The 20,286-nt window shown below is 44.9% G+C and overlaps 1 protein-coding gene across 1 annotated transcript in view; it reads left to right on the top strand.

Moving 5' to 3' along the window:
* The window catches only part of LOC146060116 (putative ATP-dependent RNA helicase DDX60), a 370,150-nt gene that overhangs the window by 142,347 nt on the left and 207,517 nt on the right, over positions 1-20,286 (top strand). The window contains exons 19-22 of the mRNA XM_083173025.1: positions 4,918-5,067; positions 7,803-7,922; positions 8,925-9,020; positions 13,749-13,864. Of these exons, the coding sequence (XP_083029151.1) occupies positions 4,918-5,067; positions 7,803-7,922; positions 8,925-9,020; positions 13,749-13,864 (482 nt within the window). The remainder of the gene's footprint in view (positions 1-4,917; positions 5,068-7,802; positions 7,923-8,924; positions 9,021-13,748; positions 13,865-20,286) is intronic.

Here is a 20,286-nt window from a genome sequence, read left to right as displayed (position 1 = left end):
TTCTTCCATCCGCCCCTCCTGCGCCAAAACATCCCTTTACCTCACCTACCCAGCAGTCCTTTTGCGGGACTCGGTTCCACTCCAGGGCCAGAGGTGCATCCAATGCCAACAGGGGCGGACGGGGTAATTTCAGGAAGCCTAACCCCTCTGACGCACAGGACCGTGCTGCCACTGCAGCTGCCTCCAAGCCATCAGCATGACGGGATCTCCCCACCGCGGGATCCTCTCGAGGTGGGGGGGTCGTCTGTCGTACTTCAGCCAGGTGTGGGATGCCTCGTGCCTAGATTCCTGGGCTCGGAGTCTTATTTCACAGCGCCACAGGCTGGAGTTCGACAGACCGCCTCCCAGAAGGTTCTTCAAATCGGCCTTACCCGCATCAGCGGAGGACCGGATTCTTCTACAAGGGGCAATCCAGGGACTGCTCCAGTCCAGGGTAATCCTTCCGGTTCCAGTACAGGAGCAGGGGCAGGGTTACTATTCAAACCTCTTCCTGGTGCCCAAGCCAGATGGGTCAGTGAGGCCCATTCTGAAACTGAAGGATTTGAACCCGTACCTGAGGGTGTTCAAATTCAGAATGGGGAGTTCCTGGCTTTACACGTCCCCATTTGGCCCCCACACCAAATGTTTCTGAGGTTTGCGCAGGGAAGGGAACATTATCAGTTCCGGGCGTTGCCTTTTGGCCTGTCCACGGCTCTGCGCATCTTCATAAAGATCACGGCGGAGATTATGTCCCTTCTACGGCAGCATCGGGTGAATGTCATCCCGTACCTCGATGACCTGCTGATCAAGGCAGGGTCGGCAGGAGCCTGTTGCAGTGTTCTTCAGCTGACCAGGAGGATCCTCTCGGACCACGGGTGGATTTTGAACCTGAAGAAATCATCCCTGGTCCCAAGTCAAAGGATGCTGTTCCTGGGCATGATGAGGCTGATGGGCAAGATCGTGGCCTCCTTCGAGGCCATACAGTATGCCAGATTTCACTCAAGGACATTCCAGCTGTATATCCTGACGAAGTGGTCGGGGTGCCCCAGCTAGTTGAGCAGGCTGATAACACTCTCTGCAACTACAAGGCTGTCGCTCCAATGGTGGTTGGGGTCGAAAAATCGGTACTTGTTTCCTATCTGGGCGCCCGCTAAGTTAATTGCGCACCATGCTACTCTCCGTAGAGAAATCTGATCGCATCGCATCGTACACATACACGATATTGAATGATGCGATGCGATGCGATCCGATTCGATTTCCCATAGGAAACAATGTTAAATGGCTCAATTTAGCCAAATTATCATAGGAACAATAGTAAATGGGCCAAAAACACCCCTGAACATTGAAATGTCCCCCCAAAAGTAGTTGACGCCACCCCGCCATCAACGTGAACCCGAAGCGTGGCGAGCGCAGCGAGCCCGCGAGGGGCGGCGGTACGCGTCCTCCGACCTTTTCATGCCCTACTATCCACTAGGGCGTGGAGTGAGAATAGAATAGTGTGGCGAGCGCAGCGAGCCACCGAGCCCGAAGCGTGGCGAGCGCAGCGAGCCCCGCGAGGGGATGCGGATACCTTCACAGGTAAACGCGTCCCTTTGCGGGCTTCCCAGGTGTCCGCGTCGCCATGGACACCTGGGAAGCCCGCGAGGGGACGCGTATAACTGTGAAGGTATCCGCATCCCCTCGCGGGGCTCGCTGCGCTCGCCACGCTTCGGGCTCGGTGGCTCGCTGCGCTCGCCACACTATTCTATTCTCACTCCACGCCCTAGTGGATAGTAGGGCATGAAAAGGTCGGAGGACGCGTACCGCCGCCCCTCGCGGGCTCGCTGCGCTCGCCACGCTTCGGGTTCACGTTGATGGCGGGGTGGCGTCAACTACTTTTGGGGGGACATTTCAATGTTCAGGGGTGTTTTTGGCCCATTTACTATTGTTCCTATGATAATTTGGCTAAATTGAGCCATTTCACATTGTTTCCTATGGGAAATCGAATCGGATCGCATCGCATCGTTCAATATCGTGTATGTGTACGATGTGATGCGATCCGATTTCATTACGGTGCCGTACGTAGAAAACCTGGGCGCCCAGATAGGAAACAAGTACCGAAAAATCTACTGGCCGGCCGTTCCTTTCAAATCCAGGATTGGCTTCTGTTGACCACGGATGCCAGCCTGAGAGGAGGGGGGGCAGTGGTTCAGGGTGTCCATCTTCAAGGCAGATGATCCCAGTTGGAAGCGAAGCTTCATATCAACAGGCTCGAATTGAAGGCGGTTTACTACGCCCTGTTGAAGGCTGCTCCTATGCTCCAGGGCAGGGCTGTGCAGGTGCAGTCCGACAATGCGACCACGGTTGCCTACATAAACCGGCAGGGAGGAACGATGGAGCATGCCATGCATGCGAGAAGCTGCCAGGATCATCTCTTGGGCGGAACAAAATGTTCTGGCATTGTCCGCCATCTTCATACCGGGAGTGGACAATTGGGAGGCGGATTTTCTCAGCCGCCATGACCTCCATCCCGGGGAATGGGAATTACATCAGGAGGTGTTCAATGCCATTGCAGATCTGTGGGGGACCACAGAGATAGATCTCATGGCCTCTCGAAGAAACCACAAGGTCGCCAGGTACTGCTCTTGGACATGGGATCCTTGTGCTGAAGCAGTGGATGCCCTAACTTGGCCTTGGGAATACCGGCTGGTATATCTCTTCCCCCCTTTGCCACTACTGGCAAAGGTGCTAAAAAGAATCAGACACCAAGGAGCAGAGGCAATCCTGGTGGCACCAGATTGGCCTCGGCGAGCCTGGTTCGGGGATCTTCAGGCCATGCTGGTGGAAGACCCTTGGCGTCTGCCCCTCAGGGAAGATCTTCTTCTTCCAGGGCTGTTCGGTTACCAGGACTTACCTCGGCTTCGTTTAACGGCCTGGAGGTTGAGCGGCAGATCCTGAGACACAAGGGTTTGGCATCCTTACCTGAGGTCCAGACTTTTCTTCAAGGGGTGTTAAGAATTCAACCCACTTTTGTGCCGCCCACTGCACCATGGGACTTGGATGTTGTGTTATCCTTTTTGCAGTCTTCTTGGTTCGAACCATTAGATCAGGCTGATTTGCGGTTTCTCACATGGAAGACTGTGGTCCTACTGGCCTTGGCTTCTGCCAGAAGGGTGTCCGAACTTGGGGCTCTTTCTTGCAAGAGCCTTTACTTGATTTTTCACGGCGACAGGGCGGAATTGAGGACAAGACCGCATTTCTTGCCTAAGGTTGTGTCGGCTTTCCATCTAAACCAACCGATTGTGGTCCAGTCCAGTTTGGCTCATCCAGAAATTCCTGCATCCCTGGATATTGTGCAGGCCCTGAGGGTCTATGTTAGGCGGACCTCTAGGTTCCGGAAGACGGATGGTCTGTTTGTGCTCTATGATGCACAGAAGATGGGTGCTCCTGCATCGAAACAGACTATTGCCCGTTGGATACGTCCACGATTCAAAATGCCTATGGGATGGCTGGATTGACTATTCCATCTTCATTGAAAGCGCATTCCACAAGGTCTGTAGGGACTTCCTGGGCGGATGCTCGAGGAGTCTCGGCCTTACAGCTTTGCAGAGCTGCTACTTGGTCGGGCAGCATACGTTTGTAAAGTTCTACAAATTTGATGCCCTGGCCAGGGAGGATTCCCAGTTTGGGCAAGTGGTGTTACAGCAGTCTCCGCACGTTCCCGCCCGTTCTGATGGCTTTGGGACCTCCCCATAGTATTGAACCCCAGTATTCCATAATGGACGTTAGAGAAAATAGGATTTTAATATACCTACCGGTAAATCCTTTTCTCGTAGTCCATATGGAATACTGGGTGCCCGCCTCAGTGCGGAATTTTCTGCTGCAGGTAATACCTTGCTTTCTTGGGCTTGTTGCCTTGTTGAACGGGTAACGTTCTTGTATTGGCTGGTTGCCTTTTTGAACGAGTGACGTTCTAATATTGGCTTGTTGCCATATATGCATATATATATACAGATATATATTTATTAAATATTTCTGTTATGGTGTTCACCATAGGTTATTATTATAGGTTTCTTCACCTATTTTGTTATTTTTGTGACGGTGTGCTGGTATGAATCTCACCACATTTACTCGCTTACTCCTCATATACTTTGCTCTCCTTCGGCACAGTTTTTCATTAACTGACTAGTGGAGGGGGAGATAGAGGGAGGAGCCAGTGCACCCACACTGAAAGATCTTATGTGCCTGTCTCTCCTGCGGAGGATCTTTATCCCCATAGTATTGAACCCCAGTATTCCATATGGACTACGAGAAAAGGATTTACCGTTGGGTATATTAAAATCCTATTTATTCTGACTTCTGTGCTACTAACTATGATAGTTTGGAGTGAGCATCACCTACCTCACCTGAAATTTGATTTTAAAACATTTTCTGCATGCTGGTTTTGCACGGTAGTGACCAGCTCTGGTGTGATAATGTTTAATGGGAGTTTTCTTCCATACTTCCTCTTTGTCTAATTACCTAGACCCAATTGCTTTAGCTGAATACAAGACTGCAATAGGTTAAAAGAAAGAGGAGGCTGACCATCAAATGATTTCTCCAGTGCTCGCAAATATAAGTCACCAGTCACCAGCGTTCCCATAGTGCAAGCTCTGGACATGTCTTCAGGCACTTATTTTTTAATTTCAGATATAACTAATTTATTCCAGCTTCTAGAACTAGTAACAAGAACATAATTTTATACAAAAAAAAACAAAAAAAAAACACATTTCCAGCAACCATTGAGAACCATCAGAAAACAAAACAGCCCTAACGATCTACTCAGCCATACTATCAAACTTAGCTGTATTTTGTTGCAAAGCCACAACAATGTAGGATGCATTACATTATTGTCTACTGTTATGAATTTGGATATAATAGCTTAATTAAATGACAGTGCACATTTCTCTTTACTATCAGAGAGAGCTTCTTGATGTGGTTGACAATAATGAATCGGCAGTGGTAGTTGCTCCAACATCTTCTGGGAAAACATATGCATCTTACTACTGCATGGAGAAAGTCTTGTCACAGAGCAATGAAGCAATTGTGGTTTATGTCGCTCCTACTAAGGTATTTACAGTTTTCAGATTTACAGATTATGGATTATGATAAATTAACGATAATTTTGCTAAATATAGTATATACTATCTGTAATAAAGGTTAGGGTCTGCTTCAAAAAGCATGGACCGGCTTCAATATATATCAACATCAACAAAGACATTACAAGAAGATGACAGAACAATAAATCACATTTAGGGCCAGAAGTATCAAGCATCAAAAAGTGATCAAATGATAAACACCCAGCTCATATCTGCCATTTTTAACACACTGGAGCTAATAGTGTATGGGTTCTATGTGCCCACATGACATTGACCTCACCTTCTCCACTCCTCATAATAGGCCCTTGAACACCTCCAGCTCCAGGCCCATTAGGCCCTTAATCCAGCCCTAATTGTAGATGATACATTTTGAGGTTTAATAACTAAGCTTGTTTGTTTTCAAAGTTTTACTATTTAAGATATACAACACAACAAATTACAACAAATTAAAGAGCAACTCATAGATATTGTTTAAAAAATGAGTCAAACAGCCATAAGAGGAGAAAAATTAGAGATATTCTGTAACATTACAAATAGATAGGTGGGTCATTTAAACAGTCTCATACCAAAGAGCAAGACCAATTCTGATCCTTAATATGGGGCAAAAGTAGAGCAATAAAGGCCTCCCAGATATTAACAAAAACCTTTTGTGGTAGATTCTTTTTGAAAACTTTTTTTTCCCAATCCATACATAATATATGGGCCATGATGCAATGAGAAATGATTTTGATCCGATTTTAGGAAAGATTTTTCTGCAAAACTAAGACATTTTATAACGTAGAGCATCATAGTGTATGAGTTCATTAAACATCAGATGCTTTCGACTCCAAATCAGAGCTGTGGGTAAAAATTTGGATTCTGATGTCATGGCAATGTTAAATAGTCAGACACAAAGCAGCTCTAAAATGTCAGACATAAATAGAGCTAAAAAAGAAGAAGGGAGTCTAGTTCCAACCCTATGCAGGGGAGTGAACTAGGGGGGGCGCTTGGTAGAGTGGCTACCTCAGCAGCTGCTAAGGGATCAGGTTGGTGAGACCTGTACAATGGAAATGGAAAAAAAAAGGGGGGGGGGGGATAGCAGCGCTCTAGGGATATTACCCAAGATTTTGGTCAATAAATAAAAATGGATGATCTTTACAAATATTTAATGATAGTAGCACACAATGTTAATACATATCTTAAAACTTAATATATAAAATAAAAATAGTAAAAAACATTGCCTATACCCACAATTAAGTCGACAAAATAGAGGGAGAGTCCGTTCCTATTAGGCCCAAAGTTTGTAGATAGGATGTTTTATAGTTACCACTCCTCGTCAAGCTTGGTTGCTTCTATAGACACCGTCCATAAGTCCAAAGTGACCGGGCCCAAAGTTGGCACAAATAACCGGTTTCACTGGCAAAATATTTTTGAAGAATGGTGGGACTTTTTATAGCAGGAGAAGGTTTGCTGGTGCACCGGAGGTGAGATGGCCTCCCAGATTGAGATAGGGTGGCAAATGAGTTCAATCCTGTAGGGCTGGTCCGGACTGCAATCCTAAAAAGGTTGGTGGGTATAGGGCAGGTACATCTTTGACGCGTTTCGCCGCTCCTGGCAGCTTTATCAAAGGTATAGTGCTTGCAGGCATGTGTGGGTATATATACCTTAAGAAATAGGTCACATGACCAAACAATCAATCATCATAGATCATCCAATTATGTCAATCTATTAAATAATAGTAGCATGAGGTAGGAGGCAGACCAGCAGGCTAATCTGAAGTCTTTACCCTTGCAAACTGCACTTAAAAGAACACCCGTCTGTTGGTGATTAAAAGGTTTGTGTATCAACCACCCTTGGGGCAGCCCTTTAATATAAATAAGGAGACTTCTTATTATCATCTTGGAGGAATACATAGGAACAGGTTCACATTGGTATTGTCAATTGTATTCCTATCTTGCATGCATGGATATTAGGGAGGATTGCAATATTATGACATTGTATATTTAAATTAAATGTTTTTTTTGTAATCATATGCACTTTTATTATTATGGACTGACTATCCCATTTGGAAGTAGCTGCTTGGTCAAACAACCTTATTGGGAACCTTAAATAACCTTATTGGGATCTACAATTGCAATCGCCAGGCAACACCTCTGCCTGAGTTACTGTAATGTCTAGTTCTCTGTACATGGATTGTTCTAGTATGTGCCATACAGATTGAGTCGCTGTCATTCAGCGGGGTCTGGTGGTCGGATCGCCAACTGCTAGCTGCCAGCAGCCGCCAGAAGTGGAAGCTTGCACGTCCCATTCCGATGGAGCTCACCGTTAGTCCCCTCCGCCTCCCTGTCACTGTCTGCCGGTCCCCACCGCTTCCTTGCACCACCCCTAACCCTGTCCGGCTCCCTGAATCGGAGATGGGCAGGGTTCCCGTCCCCGTCCCCCCCCGCCCAAAATCTGGGAAGTGAGTATGTGTGAGATGCTGGCACGTCCCAGTCAGATGGAGCGCCTCCCTGCCGGCGATCACCAGCAGGGGCATTCTGGCGAGCCCCGGCGCTGGTTGAGAGGCACTCCAAAGAATATAAAACACATTTCTTCAAATTTACATATACAATTATTTGAAATTAACATGTACATTTTTGTTTATACTATACTGTATGTATGCCTATATTACCACCAAAAAATATGTGCAGTATGTACTTTCATTATTTATACATTTGTTTTATACAGGCTCTTGTAAATCAAGTGGCAGCCACTGTAACTAATCAATTCAATAAAGATCTGCCAAAAGGAATAGCATTATGTGGGGTATTCACCCGTGATTATCGCACTGATGCATTAAACTGTCAGGTATGTATTACTTACAGTAGTTAAAATTAAAAAATGGGGTGTGGATTGCGCTGTATTGATGGCAGAAGAAGGTTAGTAGTAAAAATAAAAATACTTTAATTTATATAACACACTAAAATTAGCAAGAATATAAATTTAAAATAAATTTTAGAATAGCAGGTGGATTGAAAAGGCTGCATCCAGATTATTGTAACATGTAATCCACCTGCTATTCTAAAATTTCTTTAAAATTTATATTATTGCTAATTTTAGTGTGTTAAATGTATAAATTAAAGTATTTTTATTTTTACTATTAACCTTGTTCTGCCATCAATACAGCGCAATCCACACCCCATTTTTTTGTTTACATATAGCGACTGACAATCCCTCTTTTAGATTGCTGCTGGCCTAACAACTCATACAGGTGCCCCAACAGCTACTTAGGTACCTGTTTTTCCAGTAGTTAAAATTAGTATGATTTATATATTAATTTACTAATTATTTTTTATTTCAGGTGATTGTTACATTTTTTTATTTTACAGTAGTTATTGATTGTGGAAACTGAAGGCAAAAATTACTTTTGAGTTTGGTTAAGGCAAAATATAAATGATAATTATATATGTTTCCGGCAATGTGTGAAAATTCGGCAATATATAGAATACCTAGGCATTGTATATAATGGCGAGAGTTTTTCGTCAAACTGTGAAACAGTGGTTTGGGCATTCCTTAAACACTTTGCCTAGGCATTACATACAATACCCAGGCATTGTGAAGAATGACAAGTACAGAATGCCTAGGACATGTGTTTAATGATCATTTCATACATTACCGACCATTTTTAGGCATTATATACAATGCCCATTGCTTACTTTAACACATTTAACATATACACATCTCCTCCGCTGAGGATGGCCAGCATAGATTGCATCTTAACACAAATCACAAAATGGGGAAAGAGAGGGCTAAAATGTACATGTTCATTCTGGTTCCACATTTTTTACATTTATTTTTATTTTTATACAGGTGTTGGTCACTGTACCACAATGTTTGGAAATTCTGTTGTTAAGTCCACATCGACAAGACTGGGTGAAAAGAATAACATATATCATATTTGATGAGGTATGAGTGCAAGTCATAGAGTATATTAGTACATTTTTATTAGATAAAATGACATTTAATTAATTAATTAAGGGGGATTCAATTATACACAGTAATTTACCAAATTCAAATTTATGTACTTTGTCAATTAGGGCCTTATTCTGGTTCAATCGGACGGATATGCGTACGCACGCATCTGACCAATTGAACCCCGCACACACATGGTGAGCCAAGGCATGCCTATAAGTCCACCGATTACGATCGGACGGACCAACACACAAAGGGGAGTGGTGTACAAATGCACGTACGCTCCCATGTGCGTACAGCACTTACAATGTCCGCACAGACTTCCATCGGAACATCCAGCGTGCAGACGGCTGGACAACCGACCAAACGCCCTCTGATAAGTGTTTTTACGCCACAGCATGATTCCGCACGAAACTCAGGCTATAATCCATTACCCAATTTTCAAAGTGTATGTTGTTTATTGCATTCAATTAACTAATAGCCTACCTCCATTGCAATTAAAATTAACCCTTACTACATGTCATTTCTGTTTGTTTGTAATGTCGCTCTTTCCTAAGCAGCTGTGTTTATGTGTGTATGTGAAGACATATGTGTGTGATGTGATGAGAGCATCATGGTTGTGTTTGCATGGAAGTATGTGAGTTGACACATGTCGTTTTTGTAATTGTTTGTAGTATTGTCCTAACATCGCAAAAGCACTTGTAAGAGAATTTGCACATATTAGCATTTATGAATAGTGGTGCATTTCTGTGTTATGGCAATGAAATATACAAGCGATTTGAATGCACACAGATAAGTGTAAAAGGTTAAACTTGAAAAGTATGCTTCCCGTGTTGATACCATGTAGCTAGTTAATTAATAAATGAGTAAAACTTGTATGCTGCATGGGTGTGTATTGCATACAGCTGAAAGTTATTTAGCAATTATGCGTGTTGATTGCACGTCCGAATGCGGGCCCGATCATGCGGCTCGTGAACGGCTGGTCAATGAAGCTTGAGACTTGATTTTTTCTTAAGAGTGTTTCTCATGTGAGCAGTTCCGACCGCTCAGAGACTTGTGCAAGGTGTACGCCCAGAATTTGTTGTCAACACCCACATGCATGCCCCGGTTGATGCTGTAGATACTGTAGATCCACTAACTTATTCTGGATTCTATGGTTCAACACCTTTTAAAATGGCAATAATTGAATCGCTTTGGGAGTTAAGCCTGAGGCTCCCATGCTTTTTCCCCTGCGTAAAGTTATTGCATCTAATTGAATTCCCCCCATAAATAATTATAAATACATTGTAATTCATTAAAAACATATAACTAAAATGCTATTTTAAAAATAGATTTCACTGATAAAATGACCGTGTTTATGATAGTGTAAGTACTGTATTTCTATAACCCTACTCCTTGTACCAAACCTACATCTAGAGAGGAAGTAGTGTACAAGCATTAGATATTGGCTTTATACTGAGGGCACTAAATGTATTGGAATATCAACTTATCCACAAAAGCAATATCTACTATACTATCACAAACTTATCTTTAATAACAAATAAGCCATGCAATACCCTAGATCAGAGGTTCCCAAACTTTTTTGAATCACGGCGCCCTAGATTATCAAAATATTTTTCAGGGCACCCCTACGCCAAAGTTTGTTACCAAAAATAAAAAAATAAAAAAAGTTGTGCTTAAATGTCATCCTTAGGTCCAGTTATGTGGTGAGGAACACGATTCACTTCTGTTTCCCCACATATTTTACAGCCATGAGCACTGATTTTGCCTGTTTCATTGGCCATAAATAATTTGAATTGGTTTTGGTCCACCAACCTGAGGCACCCCTGCAAGCACTCCGAGGCACCCCAGGGAGCCTAGACGCACAGTTTGGGAACCACTGTCCTAGATTATTGTCGTTTCAATACTAGAAAGACTAAACAGCAAGCCAGCAGAATCTAAGCAATCACTAACAACTTCCAGATTGTAGTGACTGGCTCAGTGGTGTAATTAGAAATTTTTTACCCCCCTGCCAGAAATCTTTCTGGTCAGTCTCTCTCCCCCCCCCCCCCCCCAATATGAATTACCCATTTGCTCATTGCCAGGGTTTTAGTGCTTGTTAACAGGAGTTAGTGGTTACTTGCTCGTTGTCAGAGGATACTAGGAGACAAGCAACAGTGTCGGGGAGAGCGAGTGACAGTGTCTGGGAGAGAGGGCAAACATCAGTGGTGAGGAAAGCGAGTGACCGTCAGTGTCAGAGAGTGTGAGCCTCAGTGTCGGAAATAGAGGACGAGCGACAGTGTTGGGGAGAGAGGCATCGAGTGCCAGTGTAGTGGAGAGCGGCCGAGCAGTAGTGCCGATGAGAGCCGCTGAGCGGCAGCATCGAGGAGAACAAGCATCAGTGTCAGGCCGAACGTCTGTGTCGGGGGGAGAGCGAGCAACAGTACTATAGAGAGAGGGAGAGAGAGAATGTCAGTGAGATATAGAGAGAGGGGAGTATATGGTTAGAAAATGTCAACAGGGAGGGAGAGAAAGAAACAAGTGAGACAGAGTGTGCGAGACAGAGGGTGTGAAGAGAGAGAAAGGGGACAGCAGCAAAGGTACTTGATGGGGTTGGAACTTTACAGCAATATGCCCCACCCCTTAAATAACCAAAAATCAAGGGACTCTGAGCCGGTTAGGTAGCTCCTGTGTCCAGTGGCGTAACTATAAATTTTGCTCCCCCCTGCCAAAAAGTTTGTGGCGCCACCCCCCCGGGCTCCTTTCCAGCGTGTGACATGATGACGGAGAAGCTGAAGCAGGAGAGAGGAAGAGAGACCAGCAGACATTGCTGCTTCCCTTGGCTCCGACGCATCCCAGGCAGCCCTAGCACACCCATCTGCCCACCCATCCTGTACACAGTAGCCAATAGCCGCTCTGTGTACAGTCAATTGAATCAGTGGGGGGATTTGTCATCTCTACCATGGCCGCACCCACGCTGCGGCTGACTCGCTCAGTCAGTGGGCAGTGGCAGGCAGTAGCATTATCTTCAAATATACCAGTATATGATTTCTCAGATTATTTAGGGGCCTCAGTTCTTCTATAGACACCCTTTAGAGACCTTACTGACCATAAGTCAGGTCCCTACATTCACATAAAGGTATCTTTTTTCTTTGTGTTGCACCTCTAGTTCACGACTCCCCTCTATTCGGATATTCCCAACTCAGACGTCCTAATATTTACTGACCTTAAAATAAGGCCCTATTTTCACATCAAAGGTATCTTTACTCTGTAGTACACTCTTCTATATTCCCTTGATTCAACCGTCTGCACACCATATGTATTCGACTCAACACTCACCTCTATATGAGGCCCTATGTTCACTGCAAGGTTTCTTTAAGGGGACGTCCGTATATATAATCCTCCACGGAAAAGAATCTCCAAACATGGGGTACTCAGTACAAGAAATTTATTCCATCCAACATGCAAAAAACATAGTAAAAAATCCAACGATTAAAAAAGTATCCGCACAGGGATGAAATGAGACCACAAATACCCTCTCCATATATCCGGATAAGGGAAGAGAGTACTACTAGATGTAAAAAAAGTATAGGGTCTCACCATTTGCTGTGCCTTCCTCCTCTCACCAACGCGTTTCAGGCTATTTGATACAGCCCTTTTTCAAGAAACCTTGCAGTGAACATAGGGCCTCATATAGAGGTGAGTGTTGAGCCGAATACATATGGTGTGCAGACGGTTGAATCAAGGGAATATAGAAGAGTGTACTACAGAGTAAAGATACCTTTGATGTGAAAATAGGGCCTTATTTTAAGGTCAGTAAATATTAGGACGTCTGAGTTGGGAATATCCGAATAGAGGGGAGTCGTGAACTAGAGGTGCAACACAAAGAAAAAAGATACCTTTATGTGAATGTAGGGACCTGACTTAAAGGGTGTCTATAGAAGAACTGAGGCCCCTAAATAATCTGAGAAATCATATACTGTGTGCATTTAACTGGTATATTTGAAGATAGCGCTGGAGTGTATATCTATTTCTTTTCTTACTACATGTTCTTTGGGAAACTGGTGTCCCACAGATATACATATAGCTGCAATCTTTGGTGCAACCACCTACCTGTAACACTTTTTGTTTGCAGGCAGTAGCATGTCAGTGCGTTGAGCGGGTTTCCGGCGCCCACGCAAACGTCCCTGCTGCTTGCTCCCCCAAGCGGCAGCTGCCTTACAGTAGTTAGGCCACTGCCTGTGTGCTCCTACTCATCCAAGGAATGGAGGTACAGTATGCTATTGGTGGGGGTTAAGGGGAGGAGAGCATTGGAGGCAGATGGTGACTGCACCCTTGGTAGTTACACCACACTACCCATAGTGCCCAGCGACCCCTGATCTGCTAGCTCTCTCCCACCTCCGCTTGGGGGTCGGTGGCATTGTTACGGCACTGGACTGGCTTAACATATTAAGGATAAATGTCTGCCCTATTATAATACAGATGTGTCCTCCTACATCCTTGCTGCAGATTCGTCAAACAGACCTACGGATTAAAATGATCTATAATATAGGCATGCTGCATATCATTTTAATCCACAGAAGATGTGTGTGCATCCTATTTTAATAGAAATGTGAATACAATGCATTTCTGCAAAGGCATCTTGTGGTACATGGTGTATTGAGTACACATCTGTATAGTACATGTATAATTTAGTATACTAATGATCCACTCAAATTGTCTATAACCTTTTATCGATGCTAGGTCCATTGCTTGGGAGGAGAAATTGGAGCAGAAGCTTGGGAACACATTCTAGCCATAATTCGATGTCCATTTTTGGCTTTGTCTGCAACAATTAGCAACCCGAAACACCTAACTAAGTAAGCACATTTTCATACCATAAATACAACCTTTACTGCTTCATGTCTGTATTTCCTTATTCCCTCCAAGACCAAGGTGGATTCACATTTTAGTATTATGGAACTACTTATAATTATGCAGCATACATTGGTTACATTTAGATACCTATGTTTTTGTAGTTGATAGAGTTTCATTTTGGTAGATAAGTTGAATAAATATATTTTTATTTGAAGGCCATTATGTAGGAAAAATAAGCATGAATACAACCCCCCCCCCCCCAAAAAAAAAACAAAAACAATGCATAGTTGATCACAGGTTACAAGTAATTACTCTGGCATTGTTTTAGGTAAACTATATTGTTATATATATTGTTAATTCAGCCATAGGTTGTGATTGGACTGCTCCTATCTGTATGCTTGTTTTTATAGCTATCATGATTATCAGTACACCTTTAGTAACTGTCAAGGTTTTTGTTGTCACACAGTCTAGACCAGGGTTGCCGACCCTCCCGGAATTTGCAGGAGTCTCCCAAAAACCGGGTCCCCCCTCCCGGCCCCCGGAAAGGTGGGCAACCCTCCCGGAATCAGGGGGACCCCCACTGAGCCCCCCCCCCGATCGCGGCATTTAAATGCCGCAATCCGCGGGTCTCAGTTGAGGGGGCGGAGCTAGAATGGCACAATTGTGTCATTTTAGCCCCGCCCCCTCCATGTAGATCAGTTATTTTGGCTATTTACCGTAATGAGGACAGGGCTTAATGACATCACCGTTAAGCCCCCACCCCCAAACTCCTCATGAAAGATTCCTCCCGGAGAGGATTTTATTCAAGTCGGCAACCCTGGTCTAGACTCTAATGTTACCAGTCAATGGCCCTTATTCTGATCGGTGCGGCCGGAGCCGATTATGCGGCCAGGACCGTGCGTGCGAAACCCCGCCTTCCATACGGATCGCCAACTCCGTCCGTATGCGGTAAGAAGCTGGCCGAACGGACCGCACGTGTATTTTTCACGGAATACGCCTCCTCCATCTAAGGGAACCTCCCCCATCATTCGATGGTCGCAGACCATCGAATGCAGGACCGAGTGCTCCACCAGCACCCGCAACCTCAGACCACACGGACATTTTTCCGTGCAGAAGCAGGGATCTGGGCGGGCAGCTGACATCCGGCGATGTCATATGTCCGCCCCCTACACGTGCGTCACGGCCGCATTACCATACGTACACCCAGCGTTTTCATGGGAACGCCCATGAAACGCGGGGCGTATGCATATGGTAATGAGCCCAAATAGCCCTTCACGCCCCTCTCCACCCCCTGTTCGGAGTGTTCAAATATCATGCAGGATTTGGCCGTACGCCCCGCTCGCACATGCGCAGAGACAAAACATCGGCGGGCCAAACGCACGCGGATATATCCGCACCGATCAGAATAAGGGCCAATGTCACCAGTGTTACCTTTTCCTGACCTGTATTGCCCCTTAGACAGAAATGATCATATACAGTAGTATCACTGCAATATTAATAGTATGGGTGCAATTTTAATAGTAGTGAATTAGACCACTGTAAAATCTTGGCAGTCATGCACACTGATTAAAATTTAGAAAAAGCATGTTTAAAAATCTAACCTTTATTAGTGGAATAAGGGGATTTTTGGTCTTTTCTGTAAAAACCCTGTAAAATCCTTTTTTCTGAAGTCATGATAGATTCTGGGACTATGGGCATGATGAGGTCTGCTGGGACCCAGGCACCTAACAAAGCCAAGAGTTACAGGAGTATGTGAGAAGAAAGCCACACTGTCAGGAACACACATTCAGCACAAGCAAACAATTATTGACAGTATTCCATGGAAAAACCCAGCCCCTTCTTTCTTGATGAGAATGTAAATTAAAATGTAGCTATTCTAGGTATTCTAAAGTTGTTTGCAAGACCAAGAACAGTAAACAAACCATTAAAACAAACATGGATAGAAGTGGTGTTCAACTTTCCAAAATCAACTTATACCCCATTTACACTGCCGCAAAAGCCCTGGTCAGCGGCGGTTCAGACCCGAATCAGCGGCGGTGTAAATGGTTCCACCTGTGTCCCTTTACATGGGACTTCTACCCAGGTCCTGACCTGGGTTGAACACGGCTAGGACCTGAGCAGAGGGCAGTGTAAATGGGTATGCCGGGTCATCTGACCCGGCTCCCATTTACATCAATTGTGGAAGCCCAACCTTGCAGACTGCAGCGTCCGCAGGTTGGATGGGGGCACACACAGCTTCCGCTGTTGTCTGCTGTACTCTGCAGACAGCAGCAATGGCAGGGAGGAGGTGAATGGATGCCTATGTACGGCATCCATTCACCTCCAAGACGAGGGCTGGGGGGGTGCACGGGGGCTGGGGGCAGTGCTTGCCCTAAGAACAGCAGTCTTGGGCACAGCAATTGGCGGTCCCGGCGCTTGGAGATGATGTAATTTCCAAACGACGCCTTCATCTACACTACAGGTAGGCACCGCAGTGTAAACAGTGAAAATCCCGGATCCGACCAGGGTTGGATCCGTGTTCCAAATGCGGGGTCGGATACAGGATTTTTGGTGTAAAAGGGATAAAACACACCTGGATGGGTTTTTGTTAAATTCCTGGTAGGAACATTGGTTTGGCTATCATAAAACATATAAGATTGCATTCAAATAGCAATGGAAAACCATTCCACTCTTCTACCACCATAGCAAGGCACTAAGGAGGTCATTCTGGTTAGCTTGGAAAGCTTCTCCGATCGCAGGTTACCAAGCACCTGGACGCCGCCCACCCCAGCCACTTTTTAACATGTGAGGGGATATGTAATGAAAACACATCGCCTGACAATACGTAGATGAGCAAAATAAATAAATAAATAATAAAATAGTGATTTACAGTACAAATGCAAATTAGAACAAGTACATGGTAAACATAGGCGTTTGCAGAACATTTTCTTAGGGGGTGCACCATTGGAGGGGCGTGTCCATCACTGCCTACTGGGTGTGTCCATTGCCATCTACTGGGCATGTCCATCACTGCCTATTGGTATCAATGCAAACTAAATAGAAGGTGACTAATTTATGTATATTAGAGATGAGTGGTTCGGATTCCGTGGATTCTTAACCGCTTCGAACATAGGCCCCGAGCTTATGTTCGGAAACCCGAGCACGGCCGAACGTGGTAATCTTGCATCAGATTCTCGCGAGACGCCGAGTCTTTAAAGGCTCGGCATCCCGAGAATTCGGCTCCATTTCTCACAAGCTTCCACAAGCTGAGCACAGCTCTGCTGAGTGTAGTCTCTGTGGGGTAGAGGGGTCTGTGGCAGAGGGGGCTGTGCAGACTCAGAGGGGTGTTGTGCAGACTCAGAGGGGTATTGTCCAGTGCAGAGGGTGTTGTGCAGTGCAGAGGGGTTTGTGCTGGATATTGTGTTAGGCAGGCTGTGTGCAGTCAGTGCAGTGGGGTACAGTACACAGGCAGGCTGTCAGTCAGCTTTTCATTTTTCTTCATTGTTTGTGGTGTGCTGCACTGCACCCCAATACACCATAAACTATACTGTCAGAAGTTCCTTGTGTGATTGTTCTTCCTCCACGCAGTGTTATACAAGCTGCGCATACTATAAGTAGGGACAGTGCAAAAATTTACTGTAATGCCCATTACACATATTGCCATCCAACATAACACTTAATGCCACACACCATAATGCCCATCACACATGCCACACACAGTAATGCCCATTCCATATAATGTCACACACCATATAGCATTACAGACATTACACATTATGACAGGGCTTGACACATTTTTGGAAAATGGGGACAATAGGGACAGGCACGCACCAAAAATTTACACTGTAATACCTATTACATGTGACACACCTATTACATAGTATACCACATGCCAAAATGCCTATTGCACGTTATGCCTCACACCAAAATGCCCATTACATATTATGACACACACTGTAATGTCCATTACACATTACGTCAAACACAGTAATGGCCATTACACGTTGTGCCTTCCACTGTGATGCCCATTACGCGTCACACTGTGATGCCCCTTACAAATTATGCCTCAGATCGTGATGCCCATTACACTTAACACCATGATACCCATTACACATTGGCCCTTATTCAGGTTAATTTGTTGGCATGCACATTCGCACGCAGCTCAGCGAACGGCCCCTGACACGCACACAGCCAGCGAAGGAATGCCTAAAAGTAACACACGTGAAAATGTTTATTCGCAATGACTTAACATGGGGAGTGGCCTCAAAGTGCATGCACACTTAACTGTTCGTTCATGTATCAGCGTGTACGCAAGGTCAAACAATGTGCGTGTGAGCGAAAAGGCAAGTGATTTCATTCTCAACTCCAAGAATACGCACGCAACCAATTCTCAACCCACTAAGTAATTGGCCTCATTTCATTATGCTTATTGGATTCCAAATTAATGAAATGACTACCCAATTAAAAATAGCAAGTATCCTTTATTAAAGGAGTGATTAAACCAAGCTTCAGAAATGATCTAACTAAAATCCTGCATGGATGATTTGGAGAACAGGGGCCGGCGAAATAATATTAGGGTCTGCGGGCTACCAGAAGACATTGCACAACGGTCTCTGACTCTTGGGTTTAGACCCCAATGAGGAAATCAAATTTGACAGAGCACACAGAGCTCGCCATCCCAGGGGCTTACCAACAGACAGGCCTAGGGATGTAATCTGTAGACTTCATTATCATTCTCAAAAGGAAGAGATTCTGTGTAAGTTTTGCCAACTAGATGTTATAGTCTTTAATGGCGTGAAGATCCAATTATACCCTGACCTGGCATGGTCCACCCTAAAACAACGAAGAGCTCTGAAACATCTTACTGATACACTTCGCAACCTCGACTTGAAATATCGTTAGGGCTTTCCATTCTCCTTACAAGTGACCCAAAAAGACAAACTCCTCTCCCTTGCTAAGCCAGCGGATCTCCCATCTTTCTTCTTGGCCTTGGAAACCCAACACATTGATCTTTCAGACTGGCTCGCCTTCCATAATCACCCTGCAATACCCTCCATCACACAATTTGATGATCAATGGAAACAAGCCCGAGCCGATCGCAAGAAAAAAGCGATGAGAAGAACACCGCCCCCCCCCCGCACTCTCCCTGGACTTGCCTTGAACTCTTGGAATGCTACATGAGAGTGAGATGACTCCATCTTATGGAGAGTTACTATAAGTCTTGGACGTCTCCCTATCCATATCCCCCTCCTGGTTCCAATCACTCCAAAGTTTAATTCGCTGATTCATTTGGGGGCCGCAACACTACCAGATTTAAACATAATATTCTTTTCAGACACAAACATCAAGGTGGTATGCAGCTGCCTCATATCCCCAGCTACTATCACACAGTACTATTAAACTGAAATATAGATTGGTCCAGAGCCAAGGACTCAAAACTATGGGTGGAGATGGAAGAGGTCTGCTTTGATCACTTTATTGAGGTGATTCCCTGGCTTCCTTCCCTTCCCCTAGTTAACCATCCTACAGTCTCTCCCTCATTAAAATATTGGAGAAAGGCCAGATTAATATCCCAGATCTCATCGAAGATCTCCCCTCTTACCTCTTTTCTCTTCAATACATACTTTGACCCAGGCCTATTCTACCTGCAATTCAAACTATGGGCTGAGACAGGCATCTTTAGAATGGGTCAACTAATGAGTCAAAACAGAATCCGTGCCTTTCCAGAGATCCAATCCCTTTGGAGCCTTCCACAAACAGAGTTTTGGAAATATCTCCAATTTAGGCATTGTATCTCCTCTACAAATACTTTAACATCTATTTCAAGGGCACTAACTAACTTTGAATGCCTCTGCATGTCTCCTAACCCCTCAGCCCACACTATCTCTCAGATTTATTCTCTTCTGATAGAAGACTTATTTCACCAACCTCCCGCATTCCAGTCTTCATGGGAAAGGGTACTGTCATGAACCGGCATACAGCACTGTGACCTCTCTCATGATGGAGCACTACAGTTCACCTGCTTCCTAGTGTCCCTGTTGCTTAGGTGCTGAGCATAGCCACGCCTCCCTTGGTACGCTCCACCAATGACTGCAAACCCTCTGATACAAAGATCAGCTAGTCCCAGCTAGCCTTGCTTTGGATTACAAGTCGCTACCAGCTACAAGTATCCTGGCTCTGTCTCAGTTCACTTCTCTAGTTCTGACACAGTTACCTGTTCCTGCTCATCTCCCAGTGTGATTGCTCCAGTCAGTAATCTCCTGCTGGCTATTCCTCATATTCCTTTCCAACTCCCTGAGTCTCTACTCTAGTTACCCTCCGTGGAACTACTGCTCCTAGCAAACAGACTCCAGTTTCCAAGCTGCAGTACAAGCTACCACTTCCAAGTGCAGCAGAGACTTCCAGCAGGTGTAATCACCAGCAAGCACCTGAGCAAAAACCTAAG

The sequence above is a fragment of the Crinia signifera genome, chromosome 1 (assembly GCF_055691185.1).
Source record: "Crinia signifera chromosome 1, ASM5569118v1, whole genome shotgun sequence".
Taxonomy (NCBI): Eukaryota; Metazoa; Chordata; class Amphibia; order Anura; family Myobatrachidae; genus Crinia; species Crinia signifera.
This window is presented reverse-complemented; position numbering and strand designations above follow the sequence as displayed.